A 21,102-nucleotide genomic window follows, 5' to 3' on the forward strand; every position below is an offset into this window, starting at 1 on the left:
ACCGATGAAAAAAAGATATATTAAATTAAAAAAACCCTTATTTGATAAAAAAGTCTTAGTACTTATGTTATATCATTATACAGTAATATGAAAGTACAGTAACTTGTAACTTATTTATATATTTTGGGGCAACATTTGAATGACTGACTGAATAGATAAAGCCACCGACGAGAGGCCTTACTGAAATTTAATTAGGAACAACCAGAACGAAAATAACTAAAACCATTAATTATTAGATAGTGAAATCTTATCCAATATTTATTAGTCAAAGATAACACTTAACTTTTAGCAAGTTAGGAAACAATAGTAGAATTTCACCCACGGCATTGTTTACCGTCGCGTCGTACTTATTATATAGAAGAGCCTACTGAAGAAACGTAGCCTGTAGAATATTTATTTTTCAATCAATTGCGATACATTTTAGTAGATAATTTGTTAACTCCTGCCAGTATTTTCGTAAATACATTATTATCCTAAAAATTGTAGAGTTATAATGTGAATATGGTATGACTGTTAACTGTTACTCTATGGATGAAAGAGTAGTCGTTCTCTTTGTCTCAAGTAAACGACAAAATTGTAGGTCGTAAAATGTAAACAAATAAAAAGAAGAAGAAGGTAGCTCATAATGTTAATCTTATGGGACAAAATTAAAAATGTTTTTTTAAGATTTTATAATAATTACGGAACAAATATTTTTGAACAACTAATGGTCGCAAGATAAAGTGGTATAGAATCTTTGTGCAAAACATCAAGTTGATAACTTTAGTCATTCTCGAGATTTCGATCAACAAAAAGATGCATTTCACACCAGTATGAGAATTCACTTCGTTCATTCAATTAACATTAAAAAAAAAACAGTTTTACCCTCCCTGATGCAGCAAACCTAAGTACTTGTTAAACTATAATTCTATTTAAATAGGGAATAAATGTTATATTTTAAAGTAGACATTTCAGTGTAAATCCAATCAGTCAAATGGAAATTTGCTTAGTCTGCAGATTTGCTGCGGCGGGGGTATTTATATATGTATATATATATATATATATATATACGTCCGTGAACGCGATAACTTGAGTAATTTTTGTCCGATTTTGATGAAATTTGGTTTAAAGGTGTAAAGCGAGATAAACTTGAATGAGTTCGCGAACCAGCACGATCGGACCATGGAAACGGGGCTTTACGGGGGGTTTTACGGGGTAAAAATTGGGTTTTCTCACTTTTGACCCTCAAAACACAAAATTTCCCGATTTCTCTTTAGACCTTTTTAAAGAGCTTAAAAAAACAAATAATTTAGTATATGAAAGTATTTTTGTTCGATTATTAGTAACGGAGAAAATTTAAAAAATTGTAAATTTAAAATTCCCATGTTATTCTTATGGAGAATATTGTAAAATGTTGTAGTTTGCTTTTTTATGGATATATTTTGATCAAACTTGGCAAATTTATTTATTTTGTACTAAGCTATCAATATTTTACTCAAAAACACACGTTATTAGTTTCCTTGTAGCAGAAAACCTAGGTACTCGTTAAACCTAATGTTATTAAAATATAACTGAAAATCAATTCAGACAAATGGAAATTCGCTTAGTCGGCAGGTTTGCTGCGACGGGGGTATTTTACTCTAAAATTATTAAATGTTATAATTTCTTTTCAGACCTATTTGTAGAGCTTAAAAAAGAAATAATTTTGTATATTGAATCCGTTGTTGTATGCCTAACGGTTACGGAAGTAATTTAAAAAATCGTAGATTTAAAATTCTCATGTCATTCTTAAGGAGATGAAATAAACTATCGCAGATATATTGGTATATTTTAATCAAATTTGGCAATTTTGTTTATTTCATACTAAGCTACAGTATCAACATTTTAATATATACAAAAAACCCCATCTCAATATCTTCCCCGAAGCAGCAAACCTACTCACTAAAATTAATGTTAAAGGAAATAAATCTGAAAATTTTTAGGGAATATTTGATTAGAAATCAAGCCGGGTAAATGGAAATTCGAGTCTGCAGGTTTACTGCGTCGGTGGTATTTGTATTCATGGCAATACAAATTCTGATTTTGAGCTTCACATCGCCAAGAAGAACGGACAGGTGCGCGTCACTTCTGCATTTCATAGTTTTCATTTCAGCCCTGGTGCAGAAAATTCAGGAAACATAATTTAAGGATGGTTTTGCAACAAGTTAATTAATTGTTTTAGTTTTAAAGCTTCAAGGAAATTTTGAGTCATTGATAATTTTATTTTCATAATCAATGACTCAACGTAATGGTATTTTTTCGTGGTGTGCTATCCACTCTACTTAAATCATATGTTGAAATTTACACACAATGCGCCGAATGCAATGCATACAGCTGACGGGAATGTTGCTGAAAGTCAACAGTCCCGGAAGATCAAATAATTTATACCTGTGCCGCTAGGTCAAAAACTACAATGTTTGCAGTGTCTGTAGATCAAAAATCCCAGAAAGTCAAATAGTACAGTCCGGGCTAAAAGTTTAGTCTATGTTAAAGCAATTGACTTATTGGGAATTTGACCTAATGCAACAGCAGGATTAATATAACGAAATACGGTAAAATACAATTTCAGTTTCGCTGAGTCAAAAGTGTCGGAAGATCAAAAGCAATAAAAGTGAACGTCGATTCAGTGTAAAGTAGACCTCCTGCAACGCTTACTACACCAACAAAACTCGCTTTTAGTTACTTCGTGTTTTGTCATAATTAGAATAGAGCTAAAATTATCATATTTGGTACATAGCTTATTTATTAATGCTTCTTGCCAACTGTTTGGTCAACACTGTAAATAGGTATAGTTTATGTAATGAAAAGCCTTTCGTCAAAATTTGTGGCATAAAATACACGCAAGGACGATCTGAACATTTCTGGTTATTATATACGTTTGTAAAAGGAGATCCATTTAATTGTAGAACTATTTTATGAGTTATAATGTAGTCTACATATAAACTGTGTAATGTATTACGCCACGGAAGGGTTGAAACCTGTCCAAACTATCATATATATTATTATAACGTAAATGGGGTTTTTTCACGATTCTGAATCAACCAGTCGATGGATTTTCATTAGTTTTGTGTTGAAAGAAAGACAATTTTGAGAACTAGATAATTTCAAAGCCATAATTTAAAATTATTGTCCCAGTTTTTTATAAATTAAGTTTTAGTTTTTAAAAAGTCTAGCAGCCGATGCTAACCTTAATGCTTCTAGCTAGCTTTTAGTACATTATAATTTGCTTAAAATAACAGCTGTAACATTCAGTATTTGTGACACAAATTCAGCATTTGGAAGAAAATTCAAATACATACTTATGGTTGACTTATTTATACTATGTATGTGTAATGCTGACCATTGATACATTTAATTCTTCGGTACGAGGATGGCAGTTTAATTAAATGTGCATAGTAAAATACAGTAGTAGGATGTTCAAATTATTTTTTAAAGTATTCTTTGCAATCATCGATTTGTTTTAGTCCAATATAACTTGTTTAAACTAACAACTGGTAGAATGTGCTATGTATACTTATAAAAGGCAAAGCCCTCACTGACACACTCACTCTCACTCACGCATCATCACTAATTCTCCCACTTCCCATTTACCTAGGAGGCTGAAATTCGATACACCGATTCTTTGGGCATTAAATAGGAAAACTAAGTAGTTTTTATTATGATCGGGCATTCGGGCTCCGCCCCAGTGGCTCTGGAGTTTCCCATCTTAACCTTATGATTTTTCATATTTAAAAGGAATTAATGAATCATAACAGCTGTGTCAATTTAACAATTTATGACAACAGCTAATTTGCAACCAAAAGCTGAGTGAGCGTTTCGAACGAACTTCAACCTGGAGGTGAGTTAACCCCAAGGCAAGTGAGCTCAGCGAACGAGCTCCAACCTAAAGGTGAGAGAGCGTAGCGAACGAACTTCAACCAGGACTTGATTGAGCCATGCGAACGAGCTAATCTTGAAAATTAATTAGTTTAACGGGGCAAAGCCTGCGGGTACAGCTTGTTATTCTATAGAATTATTAGGTTTTTAGCGAATTTCGCATATAGGGAATAAGCTATTACCGTATAACTCATGGGAACACCTGGACCCGGGACCGATGTAATTTTTCGTTTTGAGTCCCTAGAGGCCAAAAACACCATCCGTTCAAATTCATATATATGTAAGTGTATAAGGCATTTTGGGGACTTGACTTTTTCGGGACTCGAGAATTTAGTACTTTTCGAGGACCTGTGCAATTTATTCCATTCCAAATGCAGCGCGTTATCGATCTTCACCCTTGTGTGGGCCTCCCATTCACTGACGGAATGTCTCGTGGCGTATGACGACTGGATATAAATAGTCACTTTAACACTCACTTATCTCGTTATTTTTTTCAGCATATTCGTTGACCCGTCTGCAGGTCTTATGTTGATGGGCTGTCAGAGCGTCTGTTGTAATAACTGGAATTCCTTATGTATGTTTGCTGCTGATTACGGTGAAGTATTGTTAGAAATTCCACCTAATCTTTTAAAGTTACCCATTAAATTCATAGAAATAATATTATTTAACTGTTTGACGAGTACCCCTATTGTATTCAAAATACTCAACGGCCCAATCCAATGTCACGTTTCGTATTTTGTATACTACCGTTAATTACTAGACTTAATTACTAGCTTCATTCCCACTGTTCTTGTGAACTTAACTCTAGATCAGACTGTTGCTTCATCCGCTTCTTCATCAGTTAATTTTTCATCTTAAAATCTAAAAAATATCTTTTTGGTACCTATGTTATCACCCACGGGATCTTTGAATAATTTTAGGCTTAACTGAATCTGAAGTATGTGTTTTGGTGGTTGATCATTGTAATGAATTATATAAGATTAACCTGCATTACACTATCGACAAATTAACTATCAAATATTTATTAAAACACTGAAGCATACTGCAAACGCTGAGTCATACTGCAGCAAAAACAGCCGTATTTAAAGAGCTTAAAGTAGGTCTTTTCACTATTTTCTCCCTAGGAAGTGAAAATCAGCTGATTTAAACTCAGTTGTGAGCTTTGATTGTATGCAATCGCATGTATCGAAAGTATGTATAATTTTTTTCACCACACTATGATGTTTTAGTGGTTTTACATACGTTAATTGGTGGCTGAAAGTTACGTTTTGCTGGCCATGCCAGCTGTCATTGTTATTCGGGGACCGAGCAGGTCCCTAGCAGCGACCACAGAATTAAAACATGAATGCATATTAAATACACAATCAGTATCCATAGAATTATTTTATTGTCACCGTTGCCTAGCAACAATTTATTTTTATTTTTGCTGATGCCTCGAATTATTTCTTCACATAACCTTAAAGTTGTAGTTGTGCTAACCATCAGTGTGCATTATTATAGAGGTGAATAGTGGCAATAGGGTATAGTGTGGTGCAAAATAGCGTTCGTACAACGGACCGAAATGGTTTTGCAGCTCTCGATCGAGACGAAGTCGAACCATCTCGAGCCGGCAAAACCTTATTTTTGGCCCTAGGTACGAAATATACTATTAAATGGGTTGTAGCTTAATCGGGTTTCAACTTTATTTAATTTACAGTCTGTTTCAAAAGTAGAAAAATAAGCAAATACATTAACAATAATACAACGTTAAAAGTATAGTGATTTACCACTCTCAACACTAGCTGACAAAGATAATTTTGATAACACAGCCGAATCTGAATGGGAGGTTTAATGTCGTAAATGGTGTTGTGATTGTCCAATAAATTTAGTGCAAGATGAGAGCTCGCCTTGTGGTCGGAAACTTGACCAAAAGTATGTATTTTTCCAACTTATCTATATTTACCCTATGCTATAAATAAGACATGTAAATGGAATTTCTTCTATTTGGTTTTATTTTCTGTTTACATTTAGTTGTTATTTCGTTACCTACATGGCAACCCATACGGCCCAAGTTATTTTTAAAATTTTAAATTAGTTTCTTGTGTTTATTTTTGAGCCTATTTTAATTTATAAAGGGATTCATCACATCTACAGGAAAATATCTTTCATTTGGTACCAACCGCGTGTAATTCGTTCCAGTAGTATGATCAGGCTAGCTGTCATAAGTTTTGCAAAAGTTGTTTTGTATAAGACGATTTTGAATGATTTTCCAATTTGATTATCTTTTTTCACTAGATTTTGTAATTTCTTCTTTGACTTTTCAAATTCTAAGATTATTATGAAGTGTTCTGTTAGTAACAAACCAAGGTGCGTTGACAATTTTACGTAGCAATTTTGATTGGTATCGTTGAAAAATTTCAATGTTTGATGTACTTGATGATCCCCAAAGTTGGATCCCATAAGTCCAAATTGGTTTTATAACTTTTCTGCAAAGTAACATTATTTTGTGTACTAAGTTTTGATTTAGATCCAAGAAGACAATTAAGCTTAGTTATTTTAAAATTTAGATATTGTCTTTTAGTCCAGATATGTGCCTTCCAATTAAGCTTTGCATCTAAGTGCATGCCCAAGTATTTTATTTCTGTTACTTTAGGGTGGTAAATATTGTTCATGGATACTGGAGGACATGTAGCCAGATTTAGGGTAAAAGTAATGTTTTCTGATTTATTTTCACTAATTTTGAACCTCCATGTTTTAAACCAATGTGAAATTTCATCCAAGTTTAACTGTAAATTTGCTGTAGTTTGAACCGGTTTGTCGTGGACAGATAAAATGGTCATATCATCCGCAAATGTGGCAACGATAGTATTTACAATTTCTGGTAGGTCCGATGTAAAGGAAATATACAAGTATGGTTCAAGTACGCTTCCTTTGGGGATTCCTGATTCTATAGGGTAAAGGTCAGTTAAATAATTTTGATGTTTAATTTGGAAAGTTCTGTTTGTAAGATATGATTTTTAAATATGAAAAACTGAATGGGGTAGCTAAATGTGGCATTCTTGTCAATAGTTCGATATATCGATAGTAATATACACTAACACAATCGTAATAAACGAAATAATTTAATTATATTTACTAAACAGATGCTTGTTTGCATTAGCAAAATAAATAACAATTTAGAAGTCATTTTGAGAAGTTATCTTAGTATTTCTGTTAAAGAAATGACATTTCTTCATAATCTTAACATCTCAAATTACTTTAATACTTTCTTCTGAAATGGCTACCATACTAAATTCAAACTCACATAACAAGAAATTAAATAACATCCAAACATAAATTAAAAAGTTTTACACCACAATTAAAAAAACAAATGTACGATTGCTCTTGCTCATTCTTCGTCAGATTAGGCATAGGCACGAGACCCTCCTTCATTGCGCAGTCTGTAGTCTTGGAGAAAGAGAGATATGCGGTAAAGAAAGATAAGCAAGAACTGGAAAGGTCCGTTGTGGGTTTGCAATATTTATCTCAAAATTCAGCGCAAGGTTAACTAAATTTTGGAATTAGGGTCTGAATACGTGATTGGTGAAATCCAGGAGGCAATACTGAACTTGCACTACTTATGTTTTATCGCATTTTTTACCTTATCTACCAAAATTATGCTATTTTCCTTTGGCACTTTAGGGGGAAACGACTATTTCACCCTGAAAATCACGTTTGGAAATCGAGAAAAGCTTTAGAAATCGGCGATTATAAGCGCTTGAAAAATCTTTTTTTCTTTTAATGGAAGCCTATTTTTTATTATTCGAGTCATTTCAAACTTCTTTTCCTCTTGCACTTTTTCAGCAAACACATATTTCACCACGAAAAACACGTTTGAAAATCGTTAAAAGCGTTATAAATCATTAATATCGCCACATTTGACTGGTAAGTGTCAATAAAAGAGTGTAAAAGAGTCCTTGGAGCCTAGACGTTGTAACTCATAAAACAATGTAAGAACTACAAAGACAATTTATAATTTAACAATATACTAGATATTTAAATTACAATCACTCTGATGTTTGAAAAAATACTTTTGGACTGTAAATAAATCTCCAGCTGCTGTCTGAAATTAACGTAATTAACATCGCTCTTATGGGGGACAAATCCAAGATGGCTGTTAGCTTTCATTGACTCCACTGGAGAACAATAAAAAACTACAAAGAACATTTCTAATCTCACACTATACTCGATGTTAAATTATAATCACTTTGGTGTTTGAAAAAATATTTTTGGACGATAAATCGCTCTTCAGCAGCTGTTTGAAATTATCCAAAATGGCCACTAGCCTCCAAGGACTCCCTAAAATAACCTTTAGCTGAGCTCCTCAGCCCTAACCTAAGCTGGGTTTACCCAAAATCGGTAATTTTCGGCACTTTGCTGATCTAAGCATGGGTTAGGTTAGGTTAGGTTAGAGTAAGCTAGGTTGGATTACTTTGGTTTACCCACAAATTGGTAATTTTCGGCACTTTGCTATTTTTTAATAAGTAAGGTAAATTAATAAGTACGCAATTAATAAGTACGGTAAACCATATTACTGCAGAGGCCGGTCTTTATAAGTTATATTGTCTATGAGAGATTTATTTTGGACCTATTTGCATAAGTATGGTGATGCAAATGCAGTTGTCATCGAATTTATAATCATCGATCAGTCTAAGTTTTATTTTGTCAATAAATGTAAATATCCTTTTTGGTTAACAAAGGATGCAACCGAATCTGTAAATTAAGACAAGTATGCGAAAAACTTAAGTTTTCCAACCACCATTATTGCCTTGTTTACAACTATAAAATCGGAAGTAAAAATAACAATTAGGACAGCGTATACTAACTATTTGATTTTTGTTGTGAGTTGTATACAATATCACTTCTTTTTGAAATTATGTCAAGTCCAAGAGACATACATCTAGTTTTGTATTAAAGTCTTCTGTCAAGAACTACACGAATGTAAATGTTACTGTGGACAAGGTAGCTGAAACATTTGCAAATAGGTGTAATAAATTTAAGAATATTGTATTAGTAAAAGTATCATATACATTTGTCATTTATATCACTGTATTAAATAATGTATTACCTAATTATTTGTAGGGAGTAAATTAGTTAGTAGACTATCTATTAATCGATTTGCAAGGTACATTATGAATATTTCATAATGTAGCTTGTAAATCGATTAATGTATTTAAACCAGACGCTCGTCAAATAATGCAGTTCAAGGCGGAAATGTAGTGAGGGATACATCAGGATTAGAATGTGTGTTACAGAACAAGAAACTGATGACAATAGTTGGAATAACTAGTCAATGTCAACGCACTCGATAAAAGCGCGGGATTAAAAAAGGCGCGAATATGTGCAAGTACTACTGTATAACCAACGACAACACCTATGAAAAACCAGACATAAGCTATATTACAACCAGGCCTACGAAAAAGTCAAACTATGTAAATAATGAATCACTGAATATGATTAGACGAAATCACAGAGGTACAAACTATGTTAGATATTTACGTGGTAAAGGAGTGTAGTTTCCTGATAGGTCTAAACAACGTCATCAGTTACCAAATCAATTATTTTTACTAGTTTTAGTCATACAATTGTTCTCATTTAAACTTGCGCTATTATGCTAATTCAACCTAGGGCAGATGTAGTTCCCACAATATATCTATACTTACACGAGGAGAGCGTGGTTTCGGTGATTTTGTAAAGTAAGAAATAATAGATGTAGAAAGAAATGTGTAGATTTTGAACTTTTTTCTTTTTTCATTGATTTACTGTGTTGATTATGCACCACAGTGCTTTGTACTGTAATTATTTTCTGCCATTATGAAAAATTCATTGCCAATATTTCTTTCAAGGTCCCTTGCATTATTTTGCGTGTACTAATATGTACTAGGTGTACAATGCAGTTGCCTGCTTGCAATTTTGAGCGGAGCTATCATAGTACTGTAATCCAATACTTTTGCAAAGTCAATGCTAAATATAGTTCACGTAATTGAGATGTCTCCTACAAGTCCACTAAGTCAATTGTATAATTGTTTCTCATAAATGGGATGACTACTTGTAGTATCCAAAGTCAATGCTTTATCTGTTTCTCTTAAATGAAATCTCTACTTGCAGTATCTAAAGTTAATGATAAATCTATGCTAAAACTATTGCCTTGGGTGTAGTACGCCAGTGTCACGGTGATAACGGCGGGAGTGGTCGTGGTAGGCACGGATGAGTCGTTGTTCTTGCAAGGCTGTTTTTTGCCTGTCTTCTGGCTCAGTCAGCACTTACACCATCGGGAAGAGATAGTACATCCAAACTAACAAAAATAGGTTCCAAGGACCCATATTAGATTTAATACAATTGGCGGCAAACGTTATTGTTGATTAGTATGTTAAATAACAATAAAACTGTTGTAGGAGTTTGTTCCTAACCGTAGGTGCTCTGTATAATATTTAAATCGCTAAAATTATACCCCAACAATCAACGTTTACAATCGTGATACGTAAACAAATGATCCAATAATATGTAAGCCGAAGGATCGTCGTAAATTAATGTCTTTCGTGTAATACAACAATATGATAATAAACAATGTTACTATATCACTAATAACGTGTACGTAGACCGTCGTAATTAGGCTCAAATTAAAATATAATAATGCAATGTCAGTATTAAACAATCTTAATACTTGTGCGTAACAATATTGCTGTACTACAGAGAAACAAGGGTTTTCGAGTCGCTGTTGAATAATAGGACAACAAGATATTTAATAATAATACGTTAATGAATACTATTACTATTAAACAGTTTCAATCCCAAATATTTTACGGGCAAGCAAGTCGGTTGTATTATGCAGAAATAAAGCCTATAGTAGAATTATGAACGAGGAAACTCAAATAGTAAACCGCACGAATACCGTTATCAAACAGCTGATTGGGCCCCTCTTATCTCTTGCCCATTCATCCAGAGTACAATTGACGAGCTTAAACAGTGTACAGTACATTTCTTTTTACGTACAGGTCTAGAAGGGTAGGTACAGGTCGACTAGCATTTACAATTCTCACCAAATATTTGGTAAACTGAATGATAACTGAAAGATAACTGAATGCTCTGACATGAAGCAGTGTTCTTCTTTACCTATAAAACAAGGTTGACACCTTTCTTCACTGATCACGTAATGCGTGATTTTCTATAAAGTCTTGGAAAAATAAAAGGAAAAATAGATAGACTACAGGTGTACTGTATGTGGTTTACACACAAATATTCATCAAACTGTGTGATAGTTTGTTATAGCAATGAACAGTTTGAGAGTACCTATCGTATTGTTTAAGTCGATGGAAAATCTCTGTTGATCCTGTTTTACAAGCAAACCAAAAAGATACAGTAGTCACCACTCTATGCGACATATTCTAGCCAGAATATTGTAATCGTATGATTCTATAAGCATTGGTAGGATTGCAAAGTACTACACAAACATTATTTCAAGGGTAATAACAGTCACAATTTCCGCTGACTTTAAAAGAGCCAACTAAACTATTATACTAATGGACACACAACTAAATGGAACAACTAATGGAAATTCTCACGATGTACATTCGTTCGATATAAGCATTGAGTATACACGTCAGTACATACGTGTATACCCAATGATATAAGCAACGGTTCTTGCAATTTATTGCTTATTGTTTTTTAGAGTTGTTTTCGGACTTACTCACACTCGTATAAGGTTTTCCACGTTTGTCATTGATAATGTAGCCATGTTGCTTTGAAATGGCGACCATACAAAATGTATGCATTTTAAGCCAAGTATGAATGGAGATGAGTGTGGGATGAGTGGAGCGATCTTGTTGTCCTGTTTGTGACTAAGGCCGACATAATCCTTAGACACAGCTGTTAATTAATAGTGCATACAGTCAATTAATAGCAGCAGAGGTCAAGTTTGGTATCAAATTAAAGGTTTTATTCATAAAAATACATTGCTGCAAACCCAAACTCAAACGAGGATGATGATAATAACGTTAATGATGTCGCTAAAACGTATCGTTTGAAATTTAACAGCTGAAAATAAGTGAAATAGAAAAGGTTTTGGTTAAATCCATCAAATTGTAATTGGACACTAGTAAATACTAGTGCACTTGTTGCTACCTCCCCCCTTCGGTTTCATGTATTCCTCTCAATCAGTTCAAACCTAGGAGGATTAAACATTAATGTTAATTAATGTTAAATCCTCCTAGATTCAAACCTGAAACACCCAGATCGAAACTCGCCTGTCGTTATTTTACCATCGCCTGTTTTTTAAATATATTTTTCAAAAAAGAAATATTATATTGATTTACTTTGGTTTTTAAAAATGTTAACGTTTTATTTTGTTAAAGATTTATGGTGATACGTAAATATTGTGGTGTAGTAGAGTATATTATATTGTAGTTAAGTGTTAAATTTTGAAATTTTAGGGTGAATCGAGATGAATCTTTGTTTATAACATGGGTCTCTCCTACCTTAACATACATACCAAGTTTGATAAACATCGGTTGGAAAAGTGCAAAGATAAATATTTGTATGTAAAAAATACAAAATGGCGGATATCTGGTTAACGAAATTATTTTGGAAAAAATGTTATCCTTGATCTGTTTATTTTGACCCAAGGAATTACTAGGTAAAGTATCTCCCCGCTTATTTTAACACCCTGTTTATGATGTATTCTTATAAGTGAAAAATGTTAGCTGGTAATAAAGAAAGATGTTTTATAAATAATATGAATGTACTGGTGATCTGTATATTCACCTTTTTCTTGTCCTTAGATAAATTAAATTAGATAAATTAAAAGTCCACTCAGCAGTCGCATCGTACGATGTAGTTCTTTCCATGCTTGCGAAATGCTACATTTGCCGTCCTCTTCAACCCAAGTTATCTACTGAACCACTGATTGTAAAAAAATTCAAAAAAATATATTTTACGCATTACACTTTTGGCTACAACTTTGCCACAGACAAAACCTCTCTAACCCAAAAACAAAAAAAAATCTCGCATGCTAACTTTTTCATGTTAGAAATCACGATTTAAAACTATTTCACCATACAAATCATTTTTTATTAATTAGATCGGTAAATAGTTTAAAGTTCCAACAAAATAGTCATCGAGTAGGACTAACCAAGAAGCTCTGTGCCAAATTTCAAAATTTTAGCACAACTTTAAGAACACCAAAACACGAAATTATTGAAGACATGCGTCGAGAGGACTATCGTTGTTTTTAACAGATTATACTTTTGACCTTCCGGCACTGTTGACTCAGCGAAACTGAACTTATATTTTATCTTATTTCGTTATATTAAAACTGCTGTTGCATTAAGTCAAATTCCCAATAAGTCAATTGCTTTAAAATAGACTAAACTTTTAGCCCGGACTGTACTATTTGACTTTCTGGGATTTTTGATCTACAGACACTGCAAACATTGTAGTTTTTGACCTAGCGGCACAGGTTTAAATTATTTGACCTTCCGGGACTGTTGACTTTCTGCAACGCGTCCCAGCTGACAGACAGAGATAAAAAAAAGAAACAAGACAACAAACCGAAACCAACAAACATAAACATGGCCGCAAGCTTGCTTCAATTTGATCCTCCAAGCTCTGGAAGCTCTGACTGGTAAGTTAATTGGGTTTCCTGCAATTTAAATACGCATTAGTTAATTTCTTATGTTCTTGAAGTTTAATATATCAATACCTGTGGTAAGTTGATTTTTAATTAGTATTTTTATTGAATAATACATTTTGTCTTCTGCTACGTATGTACACATGTTTGTGACGTCATTCTATTTCCTGCGGGGTCAAGGAATATTCATTATTTGTAATATTTGAAAATCTTCAACTATTTCGGGTACCTATTCATCTGTTTGATAGAAGTTAATCTGTTTTTTCAATATAGTATTTTTTTTAAATATTAATTGCTTTTTTCACAATTGGATTACAATTAGGTTATATCAAATATATTTTTAGCTAAAATTGATAAGTAAACTTTTATCTGCACCATACCCAGTTTCAATTTAGCCTTCAGTGGTTTCTTGGGCTGCACTTGCGTTACGTTCTACACTCATTCGAATGAAAAATATCGATATTTAGATTTTTCGATATATCGATTATTTCATCCGGTTTAGTTGGGTCAGGTTAACCTAACTAGCCAAACTTGATATATCGAATTAAATAATCGATAGGCCTAATTCATTCGAATGAGTGTAGGACGTCAACTAAAGTGCAGCCGTTTCTTAAAACAGGGAAGGCCTACTGGATACCAGGTTAAATTCTAACCTGTAAGCTGATATAAAAATCAAACTGAGAAATTGGGAACATTTTATTTAACTACAATTTTGCTACCGGTAACTTAGCATTCGTAGGAAGGCTACAGTATAAGAAAAATATAGGTTAAAAGGGATTGAGGCGTCACAGAGGAAGCTGTAACCTAATTGTAGTAGCCTAAAGGTGTAGGCTAACATAAAATAATATTTTCAATTATTTCATTTATTTTTGCTCGTATCTACACCAGTGGCATCAGTGAATTTGATCTTAACCATTAAAAAAATTATTTCAGCCATGACCATAACATTAGTGATATAACTCCAAAACCTCTTAAGCTAGGAAATACAAGCAATGATCTAACTTACAGTACTTAGCCTAGTCTTGCTCACAAGGGCCTCTGCAGCAAACTTGTAGCTTTCAAGCTGTCGGTAAGTTAGTTGAGTTGTGTCCGTCGTGCTTGTTATGGCCGGCCGCACATTTTTCGTTAGCTTAATGTATCTGAGTGTGTTTCAAATGTTAAATTTGTGTATTTTGATGACGACATCATGTTCAAATTTTATTTTTTATGTTAGACGACAAGGCTTGAAAATGAAACATCAGTTTCGAAACTAGTTGCCTAAGACTATAGGCTACTAGGATTGACGACGTAAGGTACCTTATGTTAACTTTGTTATATTAACTTATGTTAGGTACTTAAACTGGCGAGCGACCTTTATTTCAATTTTTAAACGCTATATTATGTTGGTGACGGATTAACAATTTTATAGATTTTCTGACATTATCTGTTTTACTACACTTTAGCTACTATTGTAATATTAAAAACAATAGTTTTAAAGAACGTAAGTCCACTTGACTCAAAATGTCTTTTTTATTGTGCTTACTTTAAGCCCGAATGAAAAAAAAATAACTCAAACCGATCCAAAACAAATATAGTTAATATTTGTAGTAGTTAAACGAAAACTTATTAGCCTATACTTTTCACACCTGAAGTGTGTCTGCTACAAAAAGAAAACTAGATAAAAAGTATTGTTTTTAATCTAATAAAAGCATTTTAGCAAACATCTTTTTCAAGAAACGAGATACAGTAGAACATCGATAAGACGTGTTTCTAAGGGATCAGAAAAATAGTCTTGTTATCGAGGTGCTATGTAGGCCTAATGCAGTAGGCCTAGGCCTTACTATTAATATTGTGTATGAAATGTTGATAAGTTATTAAATAAAATGTGAGTATTATAAAAAATACACTACAGTAAATTTTTTTTAATAATTGTATGCAACGCAGTTGACGAAATATTAAATTCCCTAGTAATTTCAGATTTCTTTTTTATTTGGGAATTATTTGGGAACTGTGCATGCTTTACCATCTTTCTTAAAAATTCTACTGTTAATAAATTTAGTTTGTTTTCCAGACATGATTACCACTCATAAAACACACAAAACATTTACAGCTCACAAGCACAAAAAAACATAATACTGGACATGAAATGAAACAACAAATTATCAGTAATACAGTAAAGACTAAAATGAACAGACACGCTACTGATCTGTCAATGATAAAAACTATGCTCTATAAAATAGGAATGATTTGTGTGTGGAGTAGGAATTTTACTTGTTCTAGTCTGGATTGACGTTGTTTCCCCCAAAACATACACTCTGGCGAATCCCCGTGAGAACCGTATCATATAGACATCGAGTTTGATAAGGTGTCTTCTTGAGACTGTTTTAATAAAAATAGCTGTGTTATAGAGGTTAATAAATCATTGGGTGTTTTGGCTTTTTTAAGGGGACATGAAAAGTACACTTGTAATCGTCGTTGTTGGGTCATTGAGGGTCGTGTAAACGGGTTTCTACTGTACATGAATTATCAATGTTTCAACGTCAGTTGCTTGATTAGTGCTGTGTAATAGTATTTTGTTGCCTATGACCTAACCTTGAGAGATAAAATACTAATCCAAGTTAGTATTTCTTCTCAAAACATTGCTTATTAATACGGTTTTATTACATAAAAATTGTCTTATGCAATCTGTCTTTAGAAAAAGAATCATAAGTCTTTTACTTTATTATCCAAATAACTAACAAATAGCTGTGCCTTACTAGTTAGGAACACTTGATATTGATCATTGTTATAGTACATTATTTAATTAACGCATATGAGATTTTGCCTTTTATTCAAAATAAAGTTAATACACAAGTATGCAACAACAACTAATGTAGTTACTTGACGCACCTTGTATTTTCTCTAAACAATTAAATGACAATGAACAACAAGTCTACATGTGTCATTAATACAAAGTTTATAAACAATTTGCTATCCACCATTACATGTTTATGTCAAATTTAATCAATATCAGATCACAATTACTCGAGCTATTGTGTTAACAGACACACACACACACACACACACATACAAATTTTAATAACTAATGGGCCTAGTGTTTTTGACTTCTTAGGACATTAAAATGTAAAGTGAAATAGTTTATTACTGATATACTTTATGTATTTTCAGCAAAAAAAAAAAATAAATAAAAAAAAATAAGAGATTGTATAGTAGCACAGTGCATTTATACACTCTCATATTTTACTTACTAAACAACTCATAGGTACTAAAAATGTCTCTATTATTTTGTTATAATAATTGTTACTATGTGTGGCTGTTGCTAAGTCACATATTATAGACAGTAATTCATTTCAGAAAAAAATTACTGCAGAATTGTAGTACCTAGGGCCGAAAATGAGCTGCAAAACTATTTCCGAACGCTATTTTCTCCCACACTATACCCTATCACCACTATTCACTTTACAATAATAATTCTCACAGTAACAGACACACAACTACAACTTTAAGGTTATGTGGAATATTTTAAGGAATCAGCAAAAATAACAATTAACAAAGAAAAGAATGAGGATAAGAATAGTTTATTGCCATTGACCATGTACAAAAAGGAATAGGCATTGTCAAGTTGCACCAGAATAAAAACAAAAACAAGTAACTTATAAATTCATATATCTACATAAACCAAGAGTCATTGAGTTCTAAAGAGTTCTAAAATCTAAATAAAAAATAAAACTAGTTAAAAAATAAAATAGTTGACTTATCTGCGGTGACAATAAAAGAAGTCTGCTGCGATACTGCTTGTGTATTTAATATACTTTAATTTTTCAAGTAAATAAGCAAACAGCTGGTTTTCAAAACCTGCTCAGTCCCCAATTGACGATGGCAGCTAGCATGGGCCTCCAAAACCATTTGTGAAACGGCTAAAAACATGTTTTGTTGTATGGTGAAAAAGTTATATTTACTACTTTCAAAGTATTATTTTTGAAAGCATGATTAATGATTTTGACAGTTGTATGATAAGCAAGAGGGGACATTTTGATAAGGCGAATGTGTGACCTTGTAACCACAATTAGCTGTCTGTGGGCTCGTTTGCTACTAGTTAACACAATCGTCAATTGTGTTCATGAGCCCATCACAATCATGTGCAGGTTCGTTACTCTTACTCTTCCGCCTATTACTATTATTTAAAAAAATCCTTTCACCTTTGGCTGTATGCAAACTTTTAATCACTTGTGCAGCTCTTAAACAAATGCTCAAAATAAAATGCATGTAATGAAAATGCTACCCTATACCATAAAGAATAAATAAATTTATTTAAACTGTTTGTCGCTGCTTTTAGTTTAATAACAAGTAGGCCTAAAACCTATTTAAAATCTTGAAATATTACTTTAGATATGTTTGTAATAAATAATTTTAAACACTACAGCAACATAATTTTAATAATAAGCTACATCAATGTTTTGATTGTAAAATGTTTTGATTTAGCACTTTGAAATGTCATCCAAGACATTTTCAAGAAGCTCCTTTAAATTGGGGTTTTAATTTTGTGCAAGTATTATATAAATGAAAGGAATCATGTTATAAAATATATGGATTTCTCAGCAAGGTGAGGATGAAGAACAGGCTAATGTTGCTAAAACTACTAAAACAGTTGCACACATTGATTACGGTTTGGTATTCATTATCCGATCTTCAGATATCCGACCTTTGCTGCGGAAGATCAAGTACTGTGAAGTCACATGATATTTCCAAGTAGTGTGGCTATACACCATGTAGCAAGTCTATAGAGACAGTATCTTTTGCTTTTATCCAGTCAAATAGAAAAATTAACCTACCTTTTTTGACCTTAAGATTGACAAGAAAGTTTATTAAAGATGGTTCCTAAACATTGGTCTGTTTTATTTTCAAATGGCGTTCAAGTGGTGGTTTGGTTCTTTCTTGCCAACTTTGATTTCTACAATCTCCATTTTGGAACTCAGGACATACTCAGAGTGTATCCTTGTGTAGTAGGTGGGTTATACTTTTGACTATTGATAAAACTTGACATTTCATCACCATGTTAAATTTGTCACCCAATTTTAAATCAAAATGGAGGGAGTTGAATTGAAACCCCATCAGAGTGTGTCTACCTCTCCCTTAACACTGTTAGGTACTGTTGTTTGAATGACATGACTATGTTGTGTTGTAGTGATGCATGTGAACGAGACGTGGAAGACCAGGTGTTTGTCCAGGGATGTCTGGAAGATGAGGAGGAGCGCAGTGGTGACTTCTATATTGCGTCTACCTCTCCCCCTCCCCCACCACAGTCCCCACGCCCACCCTCCGCTGGTGAGTAGACCATCACACTTTGGCTTTCAACACATCAAAAACATAATTTTTTTTAAACTGGGCCTATGCAGGATTACCAGAAAGTAACAGATTATCTAGCCTGTCCCAGCAGTGGATGGGTACAGTAGTGCTGGTCTCTTGGTATCATAATGTTTCTACACATTCATTACACAACCGGCTGTTTCCACCAGCCTTTTCATTTCCTAAAACCTGTCACTATTCTCTTGCTATGACTTTTTACACTTTCATGGAGTAGAGTTTTAGCATGACTGTGATTGGAAATCTCAATAGCTGTGTGGTGCGGTAAGGTTACATTGGGAGTAGATTTTTCCTGACCAGGACATACCCAACCATAGGAAGCCTGGTCGGCACACCTACACCGCAGCCAGTCAGTCTTACAGTCACAGTACAATGTTAGCTGCAGCAAAAGCAAAGTTACTTTTACCCTAGTTTGGATTTTGTGATTGAGTTTTGCTTCCGATTTGGAAAATAAATGAGGAACTTTTCGATTGAACGTTAATGGACAACAATTTACTACTTAAAATACCCACGAGAAAGTAGGTTCATGAGTTTAATGAAGACCACAGGCCAAGTAAACAGTCTTTACCCAACCTGCTTACATATGCGTGGTCTTCCAGAAAACCCCGTGGTAAATAGGCTCCTCCCTCAACTGCACAACGGCTGAAGCGATCTGCACCAAATTTAGCACAAACATGGGAATTTTAACTAACCATGGGAAGGTATGGATCTGAAATAGTACAAATCGGACCACAGGGCTTTTCCCTACGTGAATTTAAACTTTTGGAAATTTAACATGGGCCTTATGGGTTAAATGGTCGCCATGACATTATTTTGCGAGATAACAACAAAAAGGTAAACAAGAGTTGCAACATATGTTAGTCAACGAATCATCTAAATAGCACATTACAAATACTGTACAGAGAAAAAGGGAAGAACAATAGTATTAATATCATTGAGCATAGTTTACTACAAAATGCTCAAATTACCAATAATTAAGGTTGCTGGAATAAGGCTGATGTACCATTGACTTTAAATAATCCAAATAGCCATTCCATTTATGTGAACCAAATAAAGACCTACCATTGAGTTTGGATACTGCAAGTAGACTTTCCATTTAATGTGAACTAGACTTACCATTCAATAATGCAGACTTTGAATAGGTACTGCAATTAGGAATTCCATTATTGTGAACCAAAGATACCACTGAGTTTGGATACTGCAAGTAGACATTCCATTGAAGTGAACCAGACGTACCATAGACTTTGTATACTGCAAATAGGAACTCCATTTATGCGAATCAAATGAACCATTGCTTTGGATCCTGCAAGTAGACAATTCATTAACGTGAACCAAATGTACTACCAAATGTAAATGAGTTTGGATACTGCAAGTAGACAATTCGTTTACGTGAACCCGACGTATCATTGGTTTAAAAGCTGCAAATAGACTTTCCAATTAAGTGAACCAGAAGTAAGCCTACCGTTGACTTTGGATACTACAAATAGGCATCTTATTTATGCAAACCAAATGGACCATTGACTTTGAATACTGCAAGTAGATTTCTCATAAATGTGAAGCAGGTGTACCATTGATTTAGGATAGTGCAAGTAGACAATTCTTTTACGTGAACCAAATGTACTTAAGTTTGGATACCATTCATTTTAGAACCTCAACCTGTAAATAGACATTCCATTTAAGTGAACCAGGCATACCATTGACTTTGGATACTGCAAATAAGCATTTTATTTATGCGAACCAAATGTATCATTGACAGAGGATAGTGCAAGTAGACATTTAATATATGAGAACTAGATGAAGCATAGACTTTGGTTCCTGCAAGTAGACAATTCATTTACGTGAACCAGCCGTATAATTCACTTTGAATACTGCTAATGGACATTCCATTTATGTGAACCAAATATAGCCTACCATTGACATTGGATACTGCAAGTATTTAATCTCATTTACGAGGAACAGATGTAGCATTAACTTTAGAAAAGTATTGGATTAATATGCTATATGCTAGCTCCGCTTAATATTGCAAGCAGACAACTGCATTGTACACCTAGTTTAATTGTGTCAGACAAGCTCAGACCCATCTCTCCTTTCCAGCACTACAACAAGCGCAAGTGTAGGAGGGCAGACAGCACCACATGTGTTTGTTTTCGTCAAACTCGGTCACACCCACCCAGACTGTCAAATTTTGCTTCCAATGTACTAGCAGCCTTAGGTTTGTGATT

At 33.6% G+C, this 21,102-nt stretch overlaps 1 protein-coding gene across 5 annotated transcripts in view; it reads left to right on the forward strand.

Annotated features, from left to right (window-relative positions):
- The first annotated feature begins 13,456 nt into the window (after positions 1 to 13,456).
- The window catches only part of LOC129004515 (uridine-cytidine kinase-like 1), a 38,355-nt gene continuing 30,709 nt past the window's right edge, over positions 13,457 to 21,102 (forward strand). For all 5 annotated transcript variants that reach the window (XM_054433129.1, XM_054433130.1, XM_054433127.1 and 2 more), the window contains exons 1-2: positions 13,457 to 13,531; positions 18,702 to 18,841. In XM_054433129.1, the coding sequence (XP_054289104.1) occupies positions 13,479 to 13,531; positions 18,702 to 18,841 (193 nt within the window). In that variant the 5' untranslated portion in view covers positions 13,457 to 13,478. The remainder of the gene's footprint in view (positions 13,532 to 18,701; positions 18,842 to 21,102) is intronic.

Source organism: Macrosteles quadrilineatus, unplaced genomic scaffold (assembly GCF_028750875.1).
Source record: "Macrosteles quadrilineatus isolate MER2022 unplaced genomic scaffold, UCM_ALF_1.0 Scaffold_9__3_contigs__length_116548681, whole genome shotgun sequence".
NCBI lineage: Eukaryota > Metazoa > Arthropoda > Insecta > Hemiptera > Cicadellidae > Macrosteles > Macrosteles quadrilineatus.